This window comes from Podarcis muralis, chromosome 3, assembly GCF_964188315.1.
Source record: "Podarcis muralis chromosome 3, rPodMur119.hap1.1, whole genome shotgun sequence".
In the NCBI taxonomy this organism is placed as follows: domain Eukaryota; kingdom Metazoa; phylum Chordata; class Lepidosauria; order Squamata; family Lacertidae; genus Podarcis; species Podarcis muralis.
This window is the reverse complement of record NC_135657.1, coordinates 58,113,395-58,139,312: the sequence shown is the minus strand read 5'-3', so window position 1 is coordinate 58,139,312 and position 25,918 is coordinate 58,113,395. Positions and strand designations below refer to the sequence as shown.

General features: G+C 39.2%; 1 protein-coding gene and 1 long non-coding RNA gene across 7 annotated transcripts in view; one reads left to right on the top strand and one right to left on the bottom strand.

Annotated features, from left to right (window-relative positions):
• Nucleotides 1-20,203, bottom strand: part of SHPRH (SNF2 histone linker PHD RING helicase) — a 44,845-nt gene extending 24,642 nt beyond the window's left edge. For 2 of the 5 annotated variants that reach the window (XR_013392224.1, XM_077925917.1), the window contains exons 1-13: nt 19,979-20,203; nt 16,439-17,106; nt 15,125-15,254; nt 13,228-13,446; nt 12,106-12,187; nt 11,292-11,442; nt 9,809-9,914; nt 8,224-8,480; nt 6,525-7,205; nt 5,669-5,920; nt 4,297-4,375; nt 2,400-2,563; nt 2,053-2,309 (exon numbers count right to left, since the gene is read on the bottom strand). Coding sequence is in view for 4 of the 5 variants with exons in the window: in XM_077925917.1 (XP_077782043.1) it covers nt 2,053-2,309; nt 2,400-2,563; nt 4,297-4,375; nt 5,669-5,920; nt 6,525-7,205; nt 8,224-8,480; nt 9,809-9,914; nt 11,292-11,442; nt 12,106-12,187; nt 13,228-13,446; nt 15,125-15,254; nt 16,439-17,077 (3,017 nt within the window). In the remaining variant the exon portion in view is untranslated. Of the gene's footprint in view, nt 1-2,052; nt 2,310-2,399; nt 2,564-4,296; nt 4,376-5,668; nt 5,921-6,524; nt 7,206-8,223; nt 8,481-9,808; nt 9,915-11,291; nt 11,463-12,105; nt 12,188-13,227; nt 13,447-15,124; nt 15,255-16,438; nt 17,107-19,978 lie in introns of those variants that run through there. The other 3 variants (XM_028723607.2, XM_077925919.1, XM_077925918.1) reach the window with 3 other exon arrangements.
• A 110-nt stretch (nt 20,204-20,313) lies between these two features.
• LOC114594223 (uncharacterized) lies at nt 20,314-25,918 on the top strand. Of its 2 annotated transcripts, XR_013392225.1 has the most exons (4): nt 20,314-20,488; nt 22,165-22,306; nt 24,501-24,559; nt 24,694-25,918. It is a non-coding gene; the product is annotated as an uncharacterized LOC114594223 (long non-coding RNA). The 2 variants fall into 2 exon arrangements; XR_003705910.2 differs by having other exon boundaries at nt 24,501-25,918.

Below are 25,918 nucleotides of genomic sequence, written 5' to 3'. Positions count from 1 at the left end.
GGAATGAGAAGGAACAGAAACTGCAGAAGGCTTCCAGGTGGAAGCACCCTAACAGAGAAGCAGATTGTTCTAAGAATATAAGAGGAGCCCATCTGGACCAGAGCAAAGGCTATCTAGTCTCGCATTCTGTTCTCACCGAGCCAGCCAGATTATCTATGAAGTCCACAAGCAGGATATGAGCGCAACAGTACTCTCATGTTCACATTCCCCAGGCACAATACAGGACCAGAGTGGGAGAAACAGAGAAAGTAGCCATTGTTCACTAACAGGTTCAAATTGTAAAAATAAAAAATAAATGCTGATTTCTAAAAGACATGCTATGAGGAAAAGGATATATATTTAACAACAGGCCAAGAAACCTGATGTCATTCTATAGCTAAACCAAGAGACTGGTCCAAGCTATTATGTGGATAAAAGGCAACCTGGGACCCCCAGCTTCACAGAGGGCAGGACAGAAAAGCAACAGTGAACTAGCTTGCTAACCTGATAGAGACGATGGGTTCATTGTTTCTATTATTCAGAAGCTCTAGCACTGTGTCATGGACACAGAAGTAAAAGGATACCCACATGTAATTTCAACCATTTGTTGTAAAAATGGACTATTGCTCTCAGACAAAAAGAGCTTAGAAACAGATCCTTTTTCTGCAGTCCTTTTTATGGGAGCTACTTTTTTGTTACTGTACTCCTCCTTTACTGAAGTGGCTATGTTGCTGCTACCCATGAACATTCCACTGAATATAGGTTGCTAATACAGATAAAACCGTTCAGTTAAAATTAAAGCTGCTTTATTTCACTGACACATTTCCTGAACTTGCTGCATCAACTTAAACACTAAAGAGTTAGTGGCGATATTCTGCTCCCAATACAAGCTAGTATTATATTTCTAGGCTGTGATAGTATAAATAGTCAACATCAGTTGTCATACTGTTATGCTATTTCTTCTCACAGCAGAGTATAGAAATGTGTAATCTGCAGAGTTGAAAAGGATTAATCAATCAGTACCATTACTTATTGATTGCAGATTAAAATGTGAATTTCAATTGGTGGTGTGTGCAGTGAAAGATTCTTCAGCACTGTTCGATTTATGGTAAACAAATAGTCTTGAGTCAAGAGCAAAGACCAAACAGGTCAATGTATCCCAACTACAGTTAGGCTAAACCTCTTTGCTCAGCTAGTTGTCTCAGAATACTGTAAGTTAAAGATAATTAAAATTAAAAGATTTGATATCTTTACATTCATAGCCTTGGATTAAAAGCTGCTCTTTTGCAAGCAAAGGGCACCTCTGCTTCCTTCCTCACTTTCCACTAATTTCCCCTTCCTACTACAACCTCACTTGCACTTTGTTGATGCAAGTCACAATGATTAAAAACATGAAGTGGGATCTTAGTTTTGCATATTATCTGACATTTGAACTTCCAACAACTATCTTTAATGTTCCATCAGGTGAGGTAACAAGACTACAGCAGGTTGCACACATGTATGTATGTCTTGTTCTGTATGCAGAATATACAGGGTATTTTCAAACACTGTCTTGTAAGTATACAGTGGTACCTCGGGTTACATATGCTTCAGGTTACATACGCTTCAGGTTACAGACTCCGCTAACCCAGAAATAGTACCTCGGGTTAAGAACTTTGCTTCAGGATGAGAACAGAAATCGTGCTGCGGTGGCATGGCAGCGGGAGGCCCCATTAGCTAAAGTGGTCTTCAGGTTAAGAACAGTTTCAGGTTAAGAACGGACCTCCGGAACGAATTAAGTACTTAACTCGAGGTACCACTGTAAATTCAACTTCACAAGTACTCTGCTATTTCTAGAGTCACTGCCTGGAATATGAAGTCCAAATGAATAACAAATAGCTTTCTCTTTCATATACCAAACTGGTGAATTTCACTCACCAACTGATTTTAGAGTAACTACAGAAAAAGCCCAACCTTTACATTTCAATATTGTAGGTCTACCCAGAAATAAGCCCCACTGACCCATGTCCATCAGTATAAGAGTCCCGTAATTATGAGAGGTCTAGAGTCACTTTAAGAATAAATGTAATTAACCTTTTCTGCAGTGGGAGGAATTCTCCACGTACAGCTTGCGGGTGACAGCAGGCTTGCCTCAAGCGCAACAAAGGGTACAGAATGGAAGCAACAGTCCTCCGATCCAAGCTGCTAAGTTTGAGGGACCAATCAGAAATCTTCCTGAGTTTTGCCAGAGCATCCTGGCAGCAGACCTCATGTTGGCGATGATAAAAGTGTCTCTCCACAGGAGAAAAATAGAGCCAGTGTGTATCTTCTGTCTGAGCAGGGATCTGAATCTAATAATAAAATGAAACGACAAATGAGTAACTCAAGTATTGGGTGAAAAATGTTGTCTATGAACATATTCTTAGAACTTGTGTGTTTACTTGGTCAATCACGTCCTTCTTTGCTGACCTCCACATTATCTTGGCTATGAAGTTGTAGAGAGGCTGCGTGTTTTTCCTGCAGTATGGTCGATACAGAAGCTGATCCCACCAATATTTGACCCAGTAAGGATCAGCTCCAAGGAACAGTACTAATCCATATAAATCTATGACAAAGGAACAGCACATTTTACTGCAAGCAAGATTTTTTTTAAAAAAAGCTTATACACAATGCAACTTAGCTAAGCCTGACAAGTAAAATTACTTCACACTCGCTTTCTTTGGGCAGGAGAGATGGAACTTGGGTGCTGCGTATACAACCAAATCTTTGTGAAAGCTTAAAATAAGCAGTACATCCCCTTATAAGTATCACACAGAGTCCACCAGCAATTTCAAAGCACTGACATTTTTCAAAATCTGGGCTTCAATTACAAATGTAAATTTTATATGGAAGTTCATGGAAGGAGTTTCCAGCTTCCTCCTAATTCTTAGGAGGCTTTCCTGAACAAGGATTACTGCATAGCAGCAATGCTAGAGGGTTGAAATTTTTCCAGTGCTTAAAAAAATATTTTTGTTGTTGCCGTTTCTTAAGTTTATTACTAAAAACGAATAGATGCCAATTGTAAATGCAATTATTAGGTGCTCATAATCCAGTGTTGGTCAAACTTGGGTCTCCAGCTGTTTTTGGACTACAACTCCCATATCCCTAGCTAACAGGACCAGTGGTCAGGGATGATGGGAATTGTAGTCCCAAAGCAGCTGGAGACCCAAGTTTGGCCAAAACTGTCATAATCTATAATACTGTAGATCAAAAAGTTGGAGTTCATCCTGTTTTAGAGAAGGTCCCACTTCCCTTGATTAATGAAGTTCACACTTTGGGAGTAATCCTGGAAACTGGATACACAGGCAACAGGTTGTTGCTGGAACTATGTTTGCATATCTTTGGCTGGTATGTCAACTACATGCTTTACTTGAGATACGGATTTGGCCATGGCAACACATGCCCTAGTGCCATGCAATGAAGCTGAATGTCAGAAGATTCATGAGAAACAAAATGTAGCATTTCTTCATACAGCACTCAACTTAACTCTGGAATTTACTACCACAAGATGGAGTCTTAAAAACAGGGTTAAACCCATGGAATATAAGGTTATAAATGACTACCTGCCATGTACCTCTAGTACTGGAGGCAATATGCCTCTGAATAACAGTTTCTAGGGAACACAAGTGGAGAAACTGCTGATGTGCTCATGTCCTGCTTGTGGGCATCCCATAGGCATCTGGTTGGCTACTGTGATAATAGGGTGCTGGGCTCTATGTACATTTGGACTACTGCAGTTGGTCCAAAATGCTGCAGCCAGACTGCTAACTGGAGTAGCTCATAAGGAGCGTGTGACTCTGATCACAAAAAATGAATTGATTTCAAATTAGTTTCCAAGCCCAAATCAAAGTAGGACTGCTTTTGACCATTAAAGTCCTAAATGTCTTGGCATCAGTGTACCTGAAGGACTGCCTGCTCCAATACAAACTTGCCTGGGCATTAAGATTTGCAAATGAGGTCACTGTCTGTATCTCACCAATGTCATAGGTACATTTGGTGGGAACATAAGAGAAGACCTACCTGTAGGTACAATTAGTACTGTTTTTGTTTTTTGTGCTGCTTTTTTCTTTGGTATGTGATTTTTAAGGTGTATTTTAAATATGCTTTATTTTGCACTTGATGGATTCTCTTTTATTATTAGCTGTCTTGAACAATATACTGTTGTGTTGGATAGCCAGGACACAAATATTCTGGATTTTAAAAAAAGGAATTGCTTTCTAGAAGGGAGTTTGGACCAAAATACCCTTGCCATTACTGCATGCTTGTTGATACAGACAGAAGATTAGAGATACTATTCACCTTCCAATCCTCGTTGCACTGGTGTGCCACTGACACACCAGCGATTGATTCCACTCAAACGGAGAGCCATTTCTGCAGCCTAATAAAATATTATAGAAAATATAATTAAAGCCCATGACTACTAGGAACAACCTCATGCTTAGCCCAAGAATATTAAGCAATACTAAGGGTCCACCTGCAACCACACTTTCTAAATGTACTTCCTACATGACTTGAATGGCAAGGATGAATACCACAATGGTAAGTGAAGACTAACTGCTTTAGGAAATTGACGAGATGGTAGTTCCCCACATTTCTATTTCAGAAAGTCCTAGAGTCCTAGTGAAAAATGCTCAGCTGGAATATCCCAACAAGCTGCACAGTCCACACTGCTACAGCTCAGTTTTGTGAACAGGGAAGGGGTGAAATAGGCTGAACATTTGAGCAATGTAAATGGAAGTATTGAGACAGCATTCCATTTCTATTTTCCTACTCAGGTGAGTTCCTGGCCTGCCATCATTACTGCATTTTGCCATCAGAACAAAGCCCCTTATATTCACAGACACGGTGTGAATACTTTTCCATAGCTTCTTGTTTCTTCAAACTGTAACACTTTTACACATTGTTTCAGTTTCCTACACTCCATATCACTGCAATTCAGCCTCCCCTTCCTTTCTTCAGCAAGCCTGCTTCTAGAACCCATTCCCCTCATCGTCTGGGTTCTCAGTAAAACTGAACAGCTATCTGATCTGAATGAGGATACACCCATTGTGGGTGTGTTCCAACATCTCTCTCTCATATTCCAATCCATACACAACACCCACCCACAAAGAGAGAGAGAGAGAGAGAATGAATGAGAATATTACATTGTTACTTTTCAAAGGATTAGCTGTTCAAATATGCAATGTCATCCACCAAGAAATTCCTTTACTGGAGGTGAGCAGGTATTCACAGCAGTATCGCTTTGCAAACAGCTGAAATGGTTCTGCTTAATATTTCTTAATGTCAATAAAGACTGTTTTACAGCTTCTAGACCCAAGGGCAGACCCTCTGGCTGTTTAGATAGGCACTGAAACAGACTAACATCTTGCTTTCAACTATCAAGAAGTGCAATATACATGATGACCTAGTTCTTTAAACTGTCAGAATACATTGTGTTAAGAGATTAAATAATAAAAAAGTACTAAGCTTCATAGCAAGTCAAACCTCCGGCAGATAAAACATTTAGTAACACCTCCAAGGGAAACTATATTAGTCAATTCAGAAGAATAAATGTCAAGGTCAAATTTATATGCCTGCGTGTTAAAAGGGTTTACAAGTAGGCTCTTTCATTTGCTTTTATGTTGTACATGTTCAACAGGGTCATACCCAAGCAACTCATGTTCATTCTCACCTTTGCAGTGGTGCATTCTACCATCTGTGCTTCATCCAGGCAAATTCTCCACCACTCCACAGCTACCAAGGGACTTGGGATAGCCATATAACGCTTCTGGTTCCTGAAACGGCGTCCATCTTCACTATTACTGTGAGGAATGTCCACATAGTTCAGTTCACTACGAAGGACATCATATGTGGTGATCACTACTTCCTGCTCTGCCAAGATGTGAGGCTGCAAGAAACCATGCTTCTTCACTCCTTGATAAACCTGCATAAATTTGGGCACAATGCACATGAGAGAAAGCATTGACAATTAAATTGAGGGAGGGGGAGAGACACAGAACACTGAGACGCTGAAAATTTCCTGCCTCGTAGGATTTTAACACTATGAGGACAGCTTTATTCACAGTTAAGCATGTTGTGGTTAAAAAAAATGTAGGTTCTCTATAACTTGGCTCTCAAGTTTCATGACAGAAATGATTGCTAAATCAAGAACTGACTACTTTAGAAACAAAGATTTACAAGAAATAATCTTTTTCAGAAGATAAGAGGAAGTTCTGTGACAAAAGGAGAAGTATTTGCATGAACAATTTTGTTGGACACAGCCCTTGATTTACATTGGCATTTTTTTCCTTGTTGATTTTAAATCACTGATTTAAATTTTCTTAATATAAATCAATCTATCCTGCAAAAAAAATCTTAAGGATTACTACCAATATCAAAATGTACTGAAATGCTGGACATTTATTTTAACAACTACCCAGGAGTGAAAATATTTTCATTCTACTCACTTAATAACTGCATTTGCTACACTCTACCTCAACATAGTATACTTCCCCTATTGATTGCTGTGAAACAACACCTTTTCTTACCAACACTTGAAGAGAAGATGATCTCACGTGCCTGTTAATCTCATCAACCCACTGGTGGCAGATAGAACTTGGAGAGATTATCAGAGTAGCTCCTGTTGGAACTGGTTTCATTGCTACAAGGCAATGGGGACAGTAAAAGGGCTTGATCTTTAGATTTTCTTCTTTGTAGTTCACACACTCAGCATGTTGCCACAGGTGGCAGTTCAGGCACTGCACACGGGCCTTATAGTCAACCAAGCCAAGCTCACCACATATGCATTCAAAGCGATAATCAGAGGTATTGAATGGAAAAATAGAACCAGGATGTGGTACAAAAATGCTAGTGTGTTCTTGAGAGGCTGGAGACTGGCCTTCTGAGTTGTCTTGCTGCTCTTCAGCTTCATCATCTTTTTTAGAAATGTCAGTAGAATACGTTTTGTTTTTTGAAATAGGCCTATTTTCTTGCAAGTCAGAAGTTCTATGCAGAGAATCTTCTTGCATTATCCAGCCCTTAGGATCCATTTCTGATTTTGTATTATCTTTGCTTCTTGTACAGTAATCATGCTCTTCTCCTGTGATGTCTACTGCCTGAGATAGTTTAAGACCATTTGGATAGCACGTGCCCTCATCTCCCAATTCTTTGGTTTCATTCTTATTTTCTGGTGAATTTTTCTTCTGAACCCTAGCTGAAGTTTTTATTTTCTAAAACAAACAAATAAAATAAAATAAACTTATTTTGCTTTTTCAGCTTCATAAAAACACTCTGGATTAAATCAAACACTTGATTAGGAGGCACAAGGGAAGGGGAGCTGGAAAAGTCCCAATGTGCATGCTGCATTCTGTGCATGTTTGGAACAAAATACACTTTCAGGATACTGAGTAGACTTTTACAAGACTTTTTAAAGGGAGTTCCAAACAAAGAAACACACACACACTCTTACTAGGGGTTGCCACCCCTGCTCTGTTCACCAACCCCTTTGCCCTTCCCACACACCTAACCAACCCCACCGCCCTTTTATATCTCAGCCCTTACCTGCCCAACTACTGTGTGAAGGGCTTTCCCCATTAAACTCTGCTACAGCATCACACCCCTTCCAATAAACAGCTCACTGATAGGTTGCCTATCAGTGGCCATGCAAATTGCAGAGTGTTGACATCTTACATTTTAATGCATATAGGAATATATATATATATATAAATATGTGTGCGTGTGTATACACTGTTATACATTTTCAGTTCTTTTTTGTCCTCTAATTCAGCACGGCAGTTTAACACTGAGAAACTACACCCCAAACTACAATGCAACACATCTGTTATTCATTAAACAGTGTAATAGCATTACACCCAAGAGATCTACTGCACATTATAAGTACATTCATGCTCATTATCAGCCATTGGGGTTCAAACCTAGTTCTCCCTGGCCTAAATTACATGCAATTATTTCAACCCATTAAAATGTTCAGGGATTGATATGAAGATATCTCACAACAACTTTTGAGACTACAGTCATTAAAGCAGATGGTGGAAAATATCCAATGGCAAATCCAGATAAGATTTCCTACACAGCGATTACTCCCTGAATTCTATCAGCTCTTGTTCAATTGACTTAGCTGCTCTGTTCTCATTTGCCCCCATTCCCAAAATTACTATAATGGACATGTATCAAAACACTTAAATAGAAATTATTCCCTCCATGGATTAAAAAAAACTCCCAGGTTACCTCTTTTTTGAATTTATTACAAAATTTCTGTTCCTTGTAGTTTCTGCCCAGCTTGAAAGAACCAGCAAGACCATGACCTTTGACCTGTTCCACTACCTTCTCTGCAATTAATTTTTCCAGAGTCCTTTTAAGAATGCGACGGTTTCTGTGTGTGTCATACTTGTATATGGCATGGACATACTTAAAAATTGCCACAATAGATGCTCCCTTCTTCACATTCATTTCTTTTATAGCTGTTAAGAGCATCACTCGCAAACCTATTGTGAAGGCATAAATATCTACGATAAGTTGTGCAAAAAGAGGTCACAAAATAATGTTAAGATTTTAACAGTATTTATGTATTTATTTAGGAATCACTTTCCATGAAAACATCTCAAAGTGATGAACAATTTCAAATCCAATACAATACTAATGCAGCACCGACTATTCTTTTTTTTATTGATGTAACATCAATTTTCATCTATAATCAATTCTGCAAAACTAGTTAATAGGAAAAGTTAACAAAATTAAAGGAACCTATTGCAGTATTTCAAATAATTTTCTGGGGGAAACCTTAAACATAATTATTCAATTGCATGCAATCAATTTAGGACCTGCCCTGATGTGAAAAGCATCATTATCATATACTAAAACCTCAATAAATAAAGATAAATTTGGGGGGCTTTGTAGTAAATGCTTTATTCATTACATATATGCTACAAATGATTTTCATGTTAAAAGGTGTTTTGTTTTTTTGAAAGACCAAAACCCATTTTTCCTTCGTCCTCATGCATGCCTCAACAACTTCTCAAACAATATGCTCAACAGTGTTCCCTAATGTCTGCTTGAGACATCTGAATGAGTCCCCCCACTGATATGGGAACCATGTCTGCATCTGTGTATCAAAGTAAAATGTAACACGTGCACCGCTAATACATGGACTTTGGCTCTTCTGTAATATACAGAAATCCGAAATATGTCTTGCAGTACTGATCTGTCAGTTATTTTATATTATCAATCTCTGCAATCATTTTTATGCAGCAATAAATGTATCTGCAAATATGTTGCACCAAATTGGTACAAAGAATAGTAGGAAACAGAGGCAGAATGTACAGTGGTACCTCGGGTTACATACGCTTCAGGTTACATACGCTTCAGGTTACATATGCTTCAGGTTACAGACTCCGCTAACCCAGAAATAGTGCTTCAGGTTAAGAACTTTGCTCCAGGATGAGAACAGAAATTGTGCTCTGGCGGTGCGGCGGCAGCAGGAGGCCCCATTAGCTAAAGTGGTGCTTCAGGTTAAGAACAGTTTCAGGTTAAGAACGGACCTCCGGAACGAATTAAGTACGTAACCAGAGGTACCACTGTATATACACGTAGTGTATAATGGCAAATAAATATTGGCCTGGCTGTGCTGTAAGGCTTTTAAATATTTTGTTTTCAACAACAGTTCTACCACTCTTTGCCCAGAAATTCAAAGTAGTCTAGTTAGATGTTTCTGCAGGAAGGAGCCTTTAGACAGACCCAGTACCAAATCTACTGTAAATGGTACATATTTCTTATTATTGCTTCTGGCAAATTAAACCTACTGAAGAACACTTACTAGGATAGTGCACTTTTTCCTTCAATTTAAGTTCCATTTTCTTTATGCTTTTCTTTTTGCTTCCTTCACTGGGTTGAGGCGGAACAAAGAAGTTTACCAAAAAACCCTAAGAGATAATTTTAACAATATCAGATTTACGTTCAGCTACCATGCTGACCTGCTTCACAAAATTAACATTTGCATCACTGAGTTTGACGCACAATTAATGTATCTTAAACAAGCATGCCAAGAATATTTGAATATTAACTACTGACTCTCCAGTTTTGAAAACACATAGAAAAGCTAAGGCTGGGGATGTAATGCTTGCTGTGACGATGCAATGGCAAACAGTAACAATTCACTAACAATATGGTGAAGATTGGTGATATCAAACAGATATCCCAGCTGAAGTGAAAAACTAATATTTAAAGGTATTTAAAAATTTGGTGGTGGGCAGGAGGAGAGAAGAGGGAAAATTCCACCAGATAAGCAGAAGTCTTTGTACAAAAGGAACGACATCATGGGACAACATGAGAGTTTGATAATGACCAACATAAAATAGTAAAAGAAAAAGTTAATAATAAATAGATTGGGCACAAAGAAAATATTAATTTGCTATTAGCAGATTGGCCCTAGTATATAGAGTATGAACTATAGCAATGCACAGGTATGAGGCAAGGTCTTCAAAACATAGAAAAAAACACACAAGGTTGTACGTTGACCTGAAATTTGTTGTTCTAGTAATTTACAAATAAAGATCATCTCTCAATAAGCTTAGCCTAGTGAATGCTGTATATTTTGCTTGGCCCTGGGAGAAGTGCATAAATTTTGTCAACAAAAACAATTTTCCTGACTTTCATGAACCCTATTCTGTGAAACTTGGTGCTTCTGCTATCTTCTAAAATTGTCTAATACTAAATTTATTATGATCAACCAGATTATGTAGGTTGTATATCAATTTGTTCAATTCAGGAGGTTCAATTCTGGACCAATTTGGCATTTGGTTCTAGATGGTAACTTGTAATCTATTGTATAATAGTAAGAACTTCAGTCGAAAAAAAATCAGGCATGTCGAAAAATAAGCATACAATCAGGCATGTCGAAAAATAAGCATAAACCCGAGACTGAGTGGTAAATTCTTGCTCAATTTATACAGAGATTTTAAAGTTGTATTTATTAATGCTGAAGATACACTGTTAAGCAACTAGTCCCATGTTTGTTTTTGTATAGATATGCTTAAACATCTTAAAACATCCCCCCATTTTTAATAAAATGGGATTTGATTATGGATGGACATGAAACTAAAGACTTGCAGAAATGAAAAAAATGAATAATTTATTATGAATATAAACATAAAAGAGCAGTTCTAATAAACCCCTAGCTCAATGTTCTGCCACCAAGAATGGTCTCTTCTCCCCTCACCACCTACCCCGGCAAGGACCAAATCACTTCTCGAGTATTGGAACCATTTGCTTCATTCCCACACCTACTACAAATTTCTCACCTCAGGTAACATCAGAGCATCCTGTTTAACATCCTTTCGAGTGTGTGTTAAGATAAGGGACAATACTTCTACTGTTTTTCCAAGGCCCATCTCATCTGCCAATATTCCTCCAGGCCACTGAGGCCCAGCAACTGGGCGTTCACGAATAATGCTGAAGACCAAAGATTCATCCTAGTTAAGAACATGTTATGTGTATGTATAATTTCTGATCACAAATTTAACAGAAACAAATGACTACATTGGCATTTTCTGAAGTAGGTAACATTCTAGAAGTACATGCATTTGGAGAAGGATCGTGGACAAACCAATCTCTAATATTTAAGATATACACATAACAAAATCCATCATAAGAGTTGCTTTAATCCCAGCACCTACACATTTTTTTTTAAGAACAGAAAGGAAACGATATATATTTCATTATCAATCAAGCACAGAATTAAATAAAACTGCTCATTTGCAAAACGAAGCAGGATCCAATATGCTTTCAAATGGGATGGGGAACCATGTGTTGAGATTTCTGTGTTGCAGGGGGTTGGTCTACATGACCCTCAGGGTCCCTTTCAAGTTACAATTCTATGATTCTATGAAATCACACTACCATTTTTAATTCCTTCACAATCTATGTCATATTTTCCTTTCTCATCTTCAGAAGTATTCAAAAGATATTTCTATAATTTCTTATTGGTTAAATCTAGGAAATAGTCACATTAAGGCATTTTCATAAAACAAGTGCTGGAGTGATATTTATAGCATTAAACACAATTACTTAAATTGTATGCACTTTGGCTGTAATAATAAGACCAATAATCCTTACCAGCCAGTAAAAGGATTATAGTACAGTTTTAGTCCATCTAAAGTAATAAACTCTCTCCATAAGAAGTGGAGTGCATTTTCTACTGAGAGAAAGAAGAAAACAATGAGATTCATACAAATTCTACTCATATGATTTAAATTTATTTTGACTGCGTCTTCGCTTATCTTCAAAGTTGAAAGTACAGAAACTGAAGCTCTGAGGAATCTTATTTGATCATTCCACAATCCCTCGAGCCCTATGTTCTCTTACAGACCAATGCCCCTTCAACTTCTATAAGATTAAATGAACCCAGTACAAATAGTTACAAGACCCTTAAATGACCAGATTGTAAATCTGGATAACACCACCTCTTAGTACTTTATAGTGTTTTACATACACAAATCCTTCCAGTAATCCCATAAAGTAAACCAGCATTATTAAGCCCAGTTTTACAGATCAAGAAGCTTGAAAGACAACTTGTCCAAGTACATGCCTAAGACCAACTAGTGGGTTTATGATCATGATTAGATATGAACCAGAGACTTTCTGACCCACAGCTTACTCTCTTAGCTAGTGTGCTATGGTAGGTCTACTTTATTCCTTCTCAAGATAATCGTGTAAATTAAATAGGAACTATGAATCACAGGTAATCTACAGAAGCTAATTCTCAGAGCTCATAATGTTTCCAGCATTTAAGCCATCCCCAGACCCCAGTTGCCCTAAATGGAAATTTACATGGAGTACCTACTATATTCCAGACGGAATAATCTAAGATTCAGGTTACATACATTTCCTGCCTACAGCATCAAGGAAATAAGCAATAACTAGGAAGGAAATTGCCCCCTAAAGGGGGCAAGTACACAAACAACCCTTATGTTGTGTATAAACTAAGTGCTGATGTATGCAATATGAGCATGTCTCAGATCAGCAATCCAGGATGCACAATGGGTTGTATTCAATGGCAATTTTGCCTTAGCAGAAAGCAGTTCTATTCACACAAGCAGGGCACTGAATTTTAGCTACTTGAGGTGGGGGTGGGGGAATGATGTGCGACTTTCTTATAACTAATAAATCATCATGCATTTCTATCAGTATCACTGTAATCAAGATATAAATTTATGTTGCCTTTTTCGAGATACTTGCCATTGGTTGGTACATTTTTGAAGTTCTCACGTTGCAGCATCCAGTTTACAGCCTCAGTTTGGTATGGCCTCAATACAGGAATCAGTGCAGAGTGCTGTACGTTCTCCTTCAAAAACTGAATTTCTTTTTGGTGTGTATGCCTCACATAGTCATAAAGCTCTTCAATATTTTGCCGCTCTATATCTCTATCGGATTCCTCCTCATCTTCCTCCAGAATATCTAAAAGAACCGTATGGCACTGATTCACAGTCAGTAATGTTTGCAATACCTTAAACGTACTGCAATGAAGTAACAAAACAAATGGGTAAAAATAGTATCCCTGTACTAAGAAATATTAATCCAGTACCTTGTTGTTCCCAATCTTAGGTACAATACCAAATAATTCTTGGAGGGGAAGAAGAGAACTTGGCTCTCTTTTAAGATCAAAAACATGATACTAGGAACTGGCTAGAATACAATTTTTAAAGTACTGAATTTGATTTAAGAAATTATAATATATTTCCATTATTTAAAAAGCTTACAGTACCAACATCAGTTTGCAATTTTTAAAAACAAAACCTTGATTTCATTCACAACACTTTCCTTGTACTTGGTGAACAGTGCAGGTGATAATATTATAATTAATGTGTTGATTAAATTTGCTACTGATGAACAAATACTCTTGTAGCAGCTGTGATGCTGAAAACCAGATGCTATCCTTTAATAGCCAACCACTTCCCACCCTCACTGTATAAAGTAAGAAAAATAAGTGGAGTGACTATGAACAGGGATAGGGTTGAGCAGAAGGAAGAGGAACATGCAAGGGCTTGAGCAGATGATGAAGGGAGAGAATGAAGAATCAAAAGACATTTAAAAATGCAAGGCCAAGTTATTTTTCTTCCACTCTTCTCTGCCATTCTGTGTGGGTCTCCACTGGTAATAATGTGCAACTTATGCACTGATTCACTATACTCAATCGTCACTTTTTTTCAACTTTACAAGCGAATTGTGACTATTTTACACATTATGTGCACTTTACACATTATGAGCCAAGGATACATATATTTAACTAAAGATAGACATCTAAAAATGCACAAAACAGAGTTGTCGGTTTCATTTACTCAGCACAATTTCACCAATTTCAAAAGAAATCATGCCAATTTACATGACACATCTCTAGCAATATTGTGCAACCATTGACCATTTCGGTACAGTAGTTCGGACTGATGTTCTCTACAGAGTCTGGAGGTCAAAACATTATCTTTCTAATAAAGTTATTGCTTATTTTCATATGAAATGTGAAAGCTTTTAATGTTTGATGTATTATAGTATTTTAATATTTTTTTGGAAGCCACCCAGAGTGGCTGGGGAAGCCAAGCCAGATGGGCAGGGTATAAATAATAAATTATTATTATTATTATTATTATTATTATTATTATTATTATTATTATTAAATATTATTAGCATAGATTTGACCAACATAGCACGATTCTGAATCATACATATTCTGCTCTTTATATAAAGGCACACCCGACTCTAGGCCACGTTTCCATATACCTTTATGTCACGTGGCAGGAATTTCATTTCTTGATTATCTCCAGAATCCTCACCCCTGAGCTGAAGGAAATATGTCCTGTTACTTTGCTGTACCAGAGAATGTTCTGTGTATGTGTGCAGTTTACTCAAGTTAAAAGTATCAAAAGTCACTGACAAATGTGACAGACTTTGAATAATTTATGCTCTGCTTTCCACACATTAAGAGAAGCTAAAACCTTCTTTACTCCAGAAACAGAATTTAGAAGATAAATTAAGGTCACCTAAATGTAACACCAAGATAAGAACATTTCCCTCAAAACTCATATATATATATGTTTTAATGGTATAACCAATATGCGTCAATATTATCAAATAAGATTACCTGGAATTATGAAGTGGTAGAATTTTTCCATCAGTTTTTGAATAAGTTGATTAGCTTTTTTTATTCTGCCACCACCATCACTAAGGAATTCTAGCTTGCTTACGCCAACTTCAAGAAGATACATTCCAACCTGTGAATGTAGTTTTTAGATGAATTTTGGAACATGCAAGAAAAGGAGAAAAAAATGTGAGAAAAAGATCATAAGCTTACTGGTGACTAAATTGGAATTTTAAACTTGCTTACCCATGAGCAACCCCCACTGAATTTAATAGGACTTACTTCCAAGTAAACATGGCTAGAATTGCAGAGTTCATAGGCGACCACCCTTGGCAACTTGAGGCTGAAGGACCAAATTATATGTATGTGGGAGATCCATTATTAGATTTTCCATTATAATTATTTTCCCGTAAGCACAGCCATGGATCAAAGCAACAATACTCAAGGAAAAGCAGTCTACCCCATCCCCAGATGCCTTATTTTATTTCTTGCTTGCTTCCTTTATATCCCACCTTTCCTCCAAGAAGCTCAGTGGCACACATGGTTCTCCATCTCTCCATTTTATCTTTATAACAACCCTGTGAGGTAGGCTAGGCTGAGAGACATTGACTGGCCCAAGGTCCCCTAGTGAGCTTCATGGCTTAAACCCTGGTCTCTCAGCTCTTAGTCAAAAACTGTAACCAATACATCCTTCAGCCAACTGCTGTTTGAATTGTGCCCAGATGCTAGATAGCAGACAGTGCAAATAAATGACATTTAGAACTCTGAAAATAATCCTACTTCCCTAATAACATAAACCTTCAGGTATGAAATGACAGTGCTCTCTGGGGGAGTCCAAAGTCCATCAGATATAAGCCTTAGTCAAGCATAAATTGTGGATTCTACATGTAATCCTGATTATAATGTTATATTTGACCCCAAGTGGCTCAGATAACATTCCATGGTAAGAGTAAACAACAGCTTCCTGGATCCTAGGATGTGCTAAACTAAATCTTACCAAAAAAAACTACCTATAATGTTCATGTTGCAGGCAAGCATTTGGCTAACTTTTAATATTCATTGGACCAATCTTACATTGCAATCCTACACATATTTAGGATTATGTGCATAACGAACTCAATGGAATTTAGTTCTGAATAAATATCCATGACAATATTGTTAATGTAAATAGAGACAATTCTCTGAAAATCAAACAGAAAGGGTACTCTTTGAATCATATTATGGTGCTGCCAGATGTTCACGTAATATGTTCAAGTACGAAATAAATGGCTTATTCTTAACAATTAGGAAGTCTTATTAATTACGTAAATCAAGTACCTTTAAGCACTGGCCATCTCCGGATCTTTGACAAAGTACAATTACTCTCTTCTTTTGCAGCCACATCAAGTCTTCTAACATTTCATTACTTAAAGATGATTCAACTAACACGTCTTCTTGATAAGTGTTCTGTAATGATTCTTCCCTCTCATCCACCTTCTCAACGTTCTTTGCATGAATACAGATACGCAAATGATCACTAGGTTCTGCTCTCATCAATGTAAAACTCTTTTTATGGACATTCTCACTTAGTTGTTGACCAGGAAGAGGTTGCAGAATGAACTCTCCAAGCAAGGTTTTCCAGTTAGAATCAGAAATATAAGGAAATATCACAATATTTAGCTGTATGGATATGGAAGTCAAGAGATGGCAGGAATCTTCTGCTTCATCCAAAATGGTTGAGAAGCTCAATGATTTTAGGTTGTTTACTTTGAGCGTTGAAACTTCATCAGTGCTATCATCATTTCTAACAACATGTGCTGTAGAAGATGAGCTTGTACCTGCAAGAGGTTGGTCTTCATCCACTGCATCCAAATCTATCACTTCGTTTTTACGGTCATCATGCATATTCCAGCAGAGCTGCTTCTTTTTCTCATCATTCATCCTCGATGGAGGAGCACGCTTTCGACGGCCACTCATTTTTATGTTTCACTAGCAGTGTTTAATCTCTGTAATACAGATTGACATCCATTTACATTTCTGCATGGATTAGTATACTTTGGTTTATTAACAAGAAAGGCCTGATTCAAATGTATAGGTAACAACCCATAGTTTACTGAACAGAGAATGAGTGCTGTGCCCCATCTCCTCTCTCTGTCTCTCACCCACCCACGAAAGGATATTCTGGGGTTTGATCAGAAACTGTTGTTTAATCCCTAACTGCAAATGGTTTCAAGGCAAGAATGATAAATAGTAGTATGTGAAGGAGCCACAACACTTGTCGAAATTATATAGACACATCTAAAATGTAAGTCCTGAGTAAAAAGTAAATATATCTTAATCAGCTTATGCTTACAACAATATTTTCACAAGTTAAATATCCCTCCCTCCAAATTTGTTTTCTAATTCTAAATTCTAATTCTAAAATTCTAATTTCTAATTCTAAATATAATTCAAAACATTACCATCTCTAAAGGATGAATTCACCAGTGGATCTGTACCCTTCATCTCGAAACATTTAATTATGAAAAATAGGCATGTGATTACAAATAGATGGAGACCATGCACCCAATATATAGTCTAAATCCCAAGAGGTACTCATTTATGGTCCCTCGTCATCTTGGAAAAAAGTGACAAGTGGGGTGACGCAGGGTTCTGTTCTGGGCCCGTTGTTGTTCAACATCTTTATAAATGACTTGGATGAAGGAATTGAGGGGATGCTCATCAAACTTGCAGATGACATCAAACTGGGAGGGGTAGCTAATGCCACAGAATCAGAATTCAAAATGACTTTAACAGATTGGAGAACTGGGCACAAGCTAACAAAATGAATTTCAATAGGCAGGAGCAAATATAAGGTTCTGCACTTAGGCAGAAAGAACAAGATGCACAAATATAGGATGGGGGGGGCACCTGGCTTACTAGCAGTGCATGAGAAAAGAATCTAGGGGTCTTGGTGGACCACAAGCTAAACATGAGTAAACAGTGTGATGCAGCAGGGGAAAAAAGAAAAAAAAAGGTTATGCCATTCTAGGCTGCATCAACAGAAATATACGTAGTGTCCAGATTAAGGGAAGCAATAGTACCACTCTATTCTGCCTTACTCAGACCATACTTGGCATACTGTGTCCAATTCTGGGCACTACAATTTAAGATGGATGTTGACAAGCTGGAACATGTGCAGAGGGGGGGGCAACCAAGATGATCAAGGGTCTGGAAGCTAAACCTTATGAGGAGTGCTTGAAGGACCTGGGTATATTTAGCCTGTAAAAAAGGAGACTTCAAACATCTTAAGGGCTGTCACATGGAGGAGGGAGCATGCTTGTTTTCTCCTGCTCTGGAGGGTAGGACTTGAACCAATGGCTTCAGGTTACAAGAAAGGAGATTCCAAATAAACATTCGGAAAAGCTTTCTGACAGTAAGAACTGTTCAGCAGTGGAGAGGTGGTGGACTCTCCTTCCTTGGAGGTTTTTAAACAGAGGTTGGATGGCCATCTGTCATGGATGCTTTAGCTGAGATTCCTGCACTGCAAGGGGTTGGACTAGATGACCCTTGGGATCCCTTCCAACTCTAAGATTCTATGAACATGAGAGATTTGCTTTAATCACCAAGTTAATATGACAGCAAGGACCAGGCACATGAATACCTGCTGATTAACAACTTAAAAAACCACAACCCTGTTCCTCAGAAAGCTTCTATCTGGGCATTCGTTCAGAATTTGCCTTATGTCACCTTATACTACAACACACCCTCATTGCCTTAAAGCTAAAATATTTGGACAGATGAGGGATGAAGGCAGAGATGAGGGATGCAGGCAGTATTTTTAAGGCCTATTAATGTTGGTAGCAACACATGACATTTTGTCTCAAGGAGGAAATCAGCCACACAATCAAACCTATTCCAAAGAGAGCTCTGTTACTCTCTTGGAGCAAAACACACCAAAAGCCTTGTGGCATCTTAAAAGATTAATAATCACAGCATAAACATTTATAGACTACAATCATGAAACCAAAAAACTTGACTCTAGACCATAATAAATTTGATGGTCTTTAAAGTGCCACAAGACTCTTTGTTGCATATACTATCAACCATATTTGCACTTAACAAATGAAAGCCATAATTAATACATCTACTTCAAATAAAGAAGTTATGCCACAGATACAAACCGAACTTGATACATATTTGCATTATATTATCTACAGATGACCAAGAACTCTGGGACCCATCTGTTACTCAGGACATTTAATCCACATCAGCTGACAGGAAGTGAAATGGGCAAAGAATTCATATGCGCACATTCAAAACCATGTAATCTGGATTCCTTACTAAACTATGTAAATTATGCTACCATATTTCAAAGTGGAGTAGACACTGGGCAAAGACAGTGGGGTATTCTCCTTCTTCCACCTCACTGTATGCTTATAAACAAAGATGCTACGAATATTCTACGATTGTTTCCAACAGATAAATCATGAATACAATAAGCTCTGGCTGTACATGCACATGACATACCAGAAAAGGATTTTTTGTTTTTTGAAGGAGAGAGAAGATTAGCGTGCTCCTCCCAACAACTTATAAGAGGGCCTGTTGGGGGGGGGGGGGAGTGAGATACAAAACCGCAAGAGAATTATTCATTATATTGTGCATATTATAAGAATATGTAGATACAGTAATAGGGATACCAACAAGGCCAAGGCGCCGCTAACAACCCCCCTCCATTAAGGCCTATTGCACGTCATAGACCAACGAAGAAGCTGTCTCTCCCTCTATATATAAAACCATAAACACACACACGTGTGTGTGTAAGTGTGTAAGCGACAGGTGGGGGCGAAGCCACTAACTGCAACCTCCCACCCGCTGCTGCTTCTCAGCCTGACTTACCTGAGAGGATTGGAATCAGCTCCTTGGGGCTCCTCCCCGGTTTCCCCTTCTGGGCCCGGCGGCGGCGGCGGCGGCGGCGAGGCTGGCAGAAGAAACGAGCTCCTGAGCAGCTCCAAGGAGCGCAGCGACCATCCTTGAACCAGGAAGAGGAAGACGAAGCGAAGGGAGGGTGGGGGGAGGGGAAAGCCAAACAACAACAATATTTTCCCCTCAAAGTTCACCCGCCGGACGGAGGAAGGAGGCGGAAGCCGAGAGTGACGTGAAGGCCCCGCCCACTGCCCCTCTCGCGCTAGCACGCGCCTCCACCCCCCCCCCCCCAACGACAGGGAAGCGGCGAGTGTGCGCGTGCGCGGTGCCTTCTTTTTCTAAACCAGCGTATCCCGTGTTTCTGCGCGGAGGACAAACGGAGACGGTTGTGGAACAGCTGCTGTAGGACCCGTTACATCCCAGATTAGGTTGCTGTGATGGGTTTAACCAGGATTAGTTTGGGGCGTGTTGCTTGGTCTTGAGGTTTGGCGACGGTCTTGAGTCTTATTTTAAAAATATTATTTTTACAAAAACCCAACCCCTGTCTTTTCGACTTAAGTTAGATGCAACTTTTTAAAGATCTTGTAGTGTGGCGAACACTTTGGAACTCCTTGCCTATTGAAACCAGGCAGGTGCCTTCACTGTACTCTTTTTGGCACCTTCTGCTAAAGACATTTTTGTTTAGGCGAGCCTGCCCATGCATCCAGACTGCTTGTGTGCTTTTATATTATTAGTGGTTTTAATTGTCTTAATTATTCTTACCAATAATGTTATTTTTTTTAAATTTGGTTTGGAAAATGTTTAGGATTTTTTTAAAAAAAAACAACAACAACAGCAATGAAGCTATATAGAAATTTTATGAAACATATAAATAAATAAATAAAATTGGGGTTCCACAGCAAAATGGATCCAACAAGCCAGAAGTTTGCCCACCTTGGTTCATAAGAGGAAGAGAAAGCAGGTCAGCTGGCAGAGATAGCTCTTTTGCCTGTTTCTGGCTCCCTGCTGCTGAGCCAAATCCTTGCTGCTGCACCACCCAAAGAGAAAGGCCAAGCAAATAAAGGGAAGCAGCAGAAACCATCCCTGGCTGAGCGATCCTAAGGAGGCAATGGCTGCTGCTGCCCTGAACCTAGAAAGGAGGGGGAGTGGAAGTTTGAGGACGGCAGGGAAGCATGCAGGCAGGTCCTGCCTCTTCTCTCTTGCCCATCCTTGCTGGTGCCCACCTGTCAGTCATGTGGTATCATCACAACAAGCTGAATAATGTTTTTGCAGAACTGAAACTGCAATGGAATGGAAGCAGTGCCACATGCACTGGATACAGAGCAAAATGGAAGATGATGGATTATCACAAGTAGACGCAGATCTAGGAGAAGTTCCAGTAGTAAAGTGTCTGTGCAAATGCAACCTTGGTAGAACATCAAGGGAACATTGCAGGAATATTACGGTGGGGTTGCAGGTGGACATGATGTCACAAGTACTATGACCACCTTGCTGCATTCAGTAAGTTTCACTAGTTAGGAACATAGCCTTATACTGAGTCAAACCATTGGTCCATCTCGCTCAGTATCGTCTGCATCATCCCTGGCCATTGGCCATGCTGGCTGGGGCTGATGGAGTCCAACAATATCTGAAGGGCCAGAGGTTAACCCCCTCTGATCTGCACTTACTGGCAGTAACTGTCCAGAGGTTCAGACAGGGAATATTCCCAGTTTTACTTGGAAATGGTAGGGAATCTTGGGTTTCTGGCATACAAACCAGAAGCTCTGTTGCTAAGCTACAATCCTTTCTGCAGTTACTGAATAGGAACCATTAATTTTACAAGTTGAATTCAACTTTTAATAATTTCTTTTTTAAAACTACAACACCTTAATGAAAGATTAGAAGACAAATACAGCTAGTTAATGTTGACACTGCATAACTGCAGTGACCCAACACACTCAGTTTTTTTCCAAAGAAGGCGTTTAATAACGTCTACCTGTCTGCTTCAGTAGAACAGCTTTGACACCTTTCAAGGCTCACAGGGATATGGCGATAATTATTTAATTAAAGTGTGCAAAAGCTTGTGAAGATTTGCCGACAAGTACATAGCCCAGCATAAATGAGATGTTTTACTACAACAGACTATAAAACTATTCAAGAATAAAGTTGCTGTACTTAAGTTTCAGATCAGTGAAGAAGAGATCAACTTTATATAACCCAGTGGGAAAATTACCTCCAGAGGATTTTACACCTTCATTTCCTTCCTCCAGTTTAATTGCTTATGTTGCATGCTAACACGCCAGACATCACAGAGGATTTCTGGTAATGTTCATAATGTTCTTTTACACTAAGTAATGATCCTATATGGCTGGTCTGAGAGTGAAAGATCCAGATTATTTGGGGCAATGTTACTTAGCGGGACACTTAAGGCTTTTCAAGATGACCCTAAAGGTGGGTGTATTGCTGTGATAACACAGAGAGTAATATACGCTGATGGAGCTAAACTCGGTAGGGTAATAGGGCATGTCTGCTTTGTGGCTTTTCAGTACCCATCTCATTATAAATAAATATTTCAAAGTATACAGGGGTGAGGAACCTGTCACCATCCAGATGTTATTGGACTCCAACTCACATCAGCCCCAGACAATATGGCCAGTGGTCAGGGATGATGTGAATTGTAATGCAGCAACATCTAGAAGACCATAAATTTCCTATCCCTGGTATAGAGGATTTCACTGGCAGTTGACTCTCTGATGAACAGAGGCCAAAATTCTTTCAGATACCCAGACAATCAACACATGCGCCCATGCTACACTGAATTTCTATCCCTTATTTGAAATGTCTTTGCATAATGTTATTAATACAGAATTTCACTGTGGTAGCTGCTGACAGGCAATAGCTCTGTCTTACAATGCTACTAATTTGTCTTTTAATGCTGGTGAAATGCCATACGCTATGACAATAGGGGAGTTCAGATAAACATTAAAAGAACATGTGAGGAGCTTGTGCACAAGATAGCCCTGATGTCAACACACCCAGTGGCTCCATCCTTACCACCCACATGTCCTACATGTGTGAGAAGAAGCTCTCTGTGTGCACCAGTATATGCATGCAGAGAGCCTACACACATGGCGATCCAAATGGGCCCAGGATTTTACTCCCAGATTATCCTTAATTAACTGCATGGCTGACATTCGCTATCGTGGGATCCGCTGTTCACCATGGCGGCAGCACCGGAATTGATTTCTATGAAGATTTGAACCCCATAATGGTGCTATTACGATTAGGAGAATAATTCCATCCTTCGGTCTGAAAAGTTATGGTTTAAAAATTAATTCACTTTGAACTAAGTGAAAAAGAAAGAGTACTTTAAAGGAAGGCCTTCTATCTAATTAAGTGGTCCTATTTCATTTCTGAAACAGCAATCGTGATTTCATTAGGTGAAGAGTTAACTATCTCTTGAGTAGTGCGTGTGCTTTATGCTCAAGAGCATTTTGGCTTTAGATAACTGAAATACTAAGCCAGCCCATAAAGTGCTGCTGGAAAGCATTTTATACCCCTGAAAATGTGGCTGCAAAGCCCATTTAAATTCTCTGGAGTCTGTGGCTGCTCAGTATACATGTCACTGTTGTGAAGGGAGCAATATATTATTCCAGTAGCTGCCAATTTGGAACACCCTAAGGAGGGTGTAGTATATTATTCTGCTAGCTGTCAGTTGGGAATACCCCAGAGACAGAGAGGGTCTGCTTCAGATTGCGAATGAAGATACCATTTTTAAATGTTCCTTTACATTTTAAAAAAATTGATACCTTCACCTGCATTTTGAAGTGGTACAGTCCATTCTATTACCCCAGAATTTTACCACTAAATTCTGCTGCATAAACCAGGCTACATAATTGTCCCTTAATGGTGGTTTCTCTGGACAGTGATCAATTTCCTCCTCACCTCCACCTATCCCTGAATGCTAAAACAAAATTCTTCAACTTCTTAAACTTACTCGCTAAATGTTATGGTGTCATGTGACTCAGGGTTTCTCAGGGTCTGAGGCTGTGGATACAGAGGATACCTTCGACTGTGAGGAGGATTTCCCCTCAGAACCAGTCTTGGTTGTTCCTGTCTCCTCAGGTGTTACATCACCAGAGGAGCAGGTGATGCCTGCACTTCTCCAGCCCCAAGAGGTCGCACTGCCTTTCTCAGACTCTAAGGGTGACAGCTCAGAGATCATAGAAGAATCCTGGGCTGCTCTGAGCTGCCAGAGTCAATGGCTCCCAAACAAGATTCCAACCACCAGGGGTGAGGCTGGCTACTCAGTGGAAGCTGCAGTCCAGTTAAGGCTAAATCTGACTTTGCTGGTTGTTGGAGCAGCATTCAAGACCGTCTTGTCAAACTTCCAATCTATGTGACTTGGAGCTATCCAGGGTGCTAACTGCCTTTGCCTTGACCCCTTATCTGCTTTTGCCTGATATTGCTTATCTGTACTTAACTGCCTCTGCTTTGTCTGACTTTGAATTGGCAGATTTCTGCTTGACCTCAGTGAAGGACCCTCAGTGAGAAACAGTGTGAACATCTTCCAGGGTGAGAAACTGGGAGAGAAAAGGAAACCCAGGCGAAAGCTCGGAGTGTCTGCTGTTTTCTGTGTGGGGCTGGGATTAAGAGCTACTTTGGACAGAGAGGCAATTGTGAATTTGTGCACTGTTTTTGTATTTTAGATACCTGGCTGATGATGTTCTCCTTCCTTTTTGTTTGTGCTGTTGCTGTTATGAGTATCTGTATTTTATCTTTTTTAAAAAAATCTATATTCGATTACGTATTTTTTATGACAATTGTTACCATTTTGATTTTTATATTGTACAGATATTATGTTATGTATTGACATTTGTGTTCTGTGTTTTAAACTACCTTGTGCTTTTTCTTTGAAGGGTGGTATATAAAATACACATAATAAGGGTGATGTGTGTGTGTGTATAAAACAATACTAATAATATCAACATCAATAGCAAAATAACAATAATATAGTATATATTTGAATTGGCTTCTCTCATCCTAGCATGACACCACACCACACTGATGCTATGCATGGGTTGTGCCCATAATTAATCTTAAATGCATGAAAACATTGTGTGAGTTGGCTAAGCTCATCTTTTTCCATCTCCACTGTGGTACTAAATCCGTTTTCTCTCAAAAAACTGCTCTTCAGCTCTGTACAGGCAGCACACAGGTGTCTTAACATATTTTTCATGTACAATAAAAATGTGAACAGACTGAGTTTCTCTTCTGCTGTCAACACAGCACTGTGCATTCTGTGTTAATGTCCAAAACACTTCCTCCGCAGCACCACCCCGCGATTCTCTTTCAGGAACATGACATGAAAACATCATGTCTGCATGACATGAAAACATCACAAGTCTGTACATACTCCCTGGATGGGATTGAAAGGATTTATTTAGTTATGTTTTAAAGCTTCCGTTTGTTGCTTCAGACAATTGTAGATGGAAGATTATATTCAGTATAAGAGGCACCAAAGGCCATTGGGAGGCTTCTAGGAAGAACCTTGTGGCAAGGGGGAGGCCAGCCTGGCCCCATCCGCTGGTCACAGAAGGAGCTTGCTTTCTCCTCCATGCCAGAAAGAACACTCCGCTCCAACTTCCAGTCTGCTTTAGTATTGCAGTAGCAAAATGAGAGGACATTCTGGCCCCATCCATTGAGAGCCATCAACTGCTATTCAAGCAAGAACACTGGCCAGCGAAGATCAACTATAAATTGGTGACTATAAATGCCTGGTTATGGCCCACTGCTTCAGTCTGGCCTTAAGGAGTTGATGTTCCATTTCTCTTTCTTTTCCATCCACTTCTTTTCCCTTGTGGGTCTTTGTGTGCCTGATGGCAGTGCTCCTCTACTCTTTTAAATTGATGCAAGCTGCTTTGGGAGAGAATA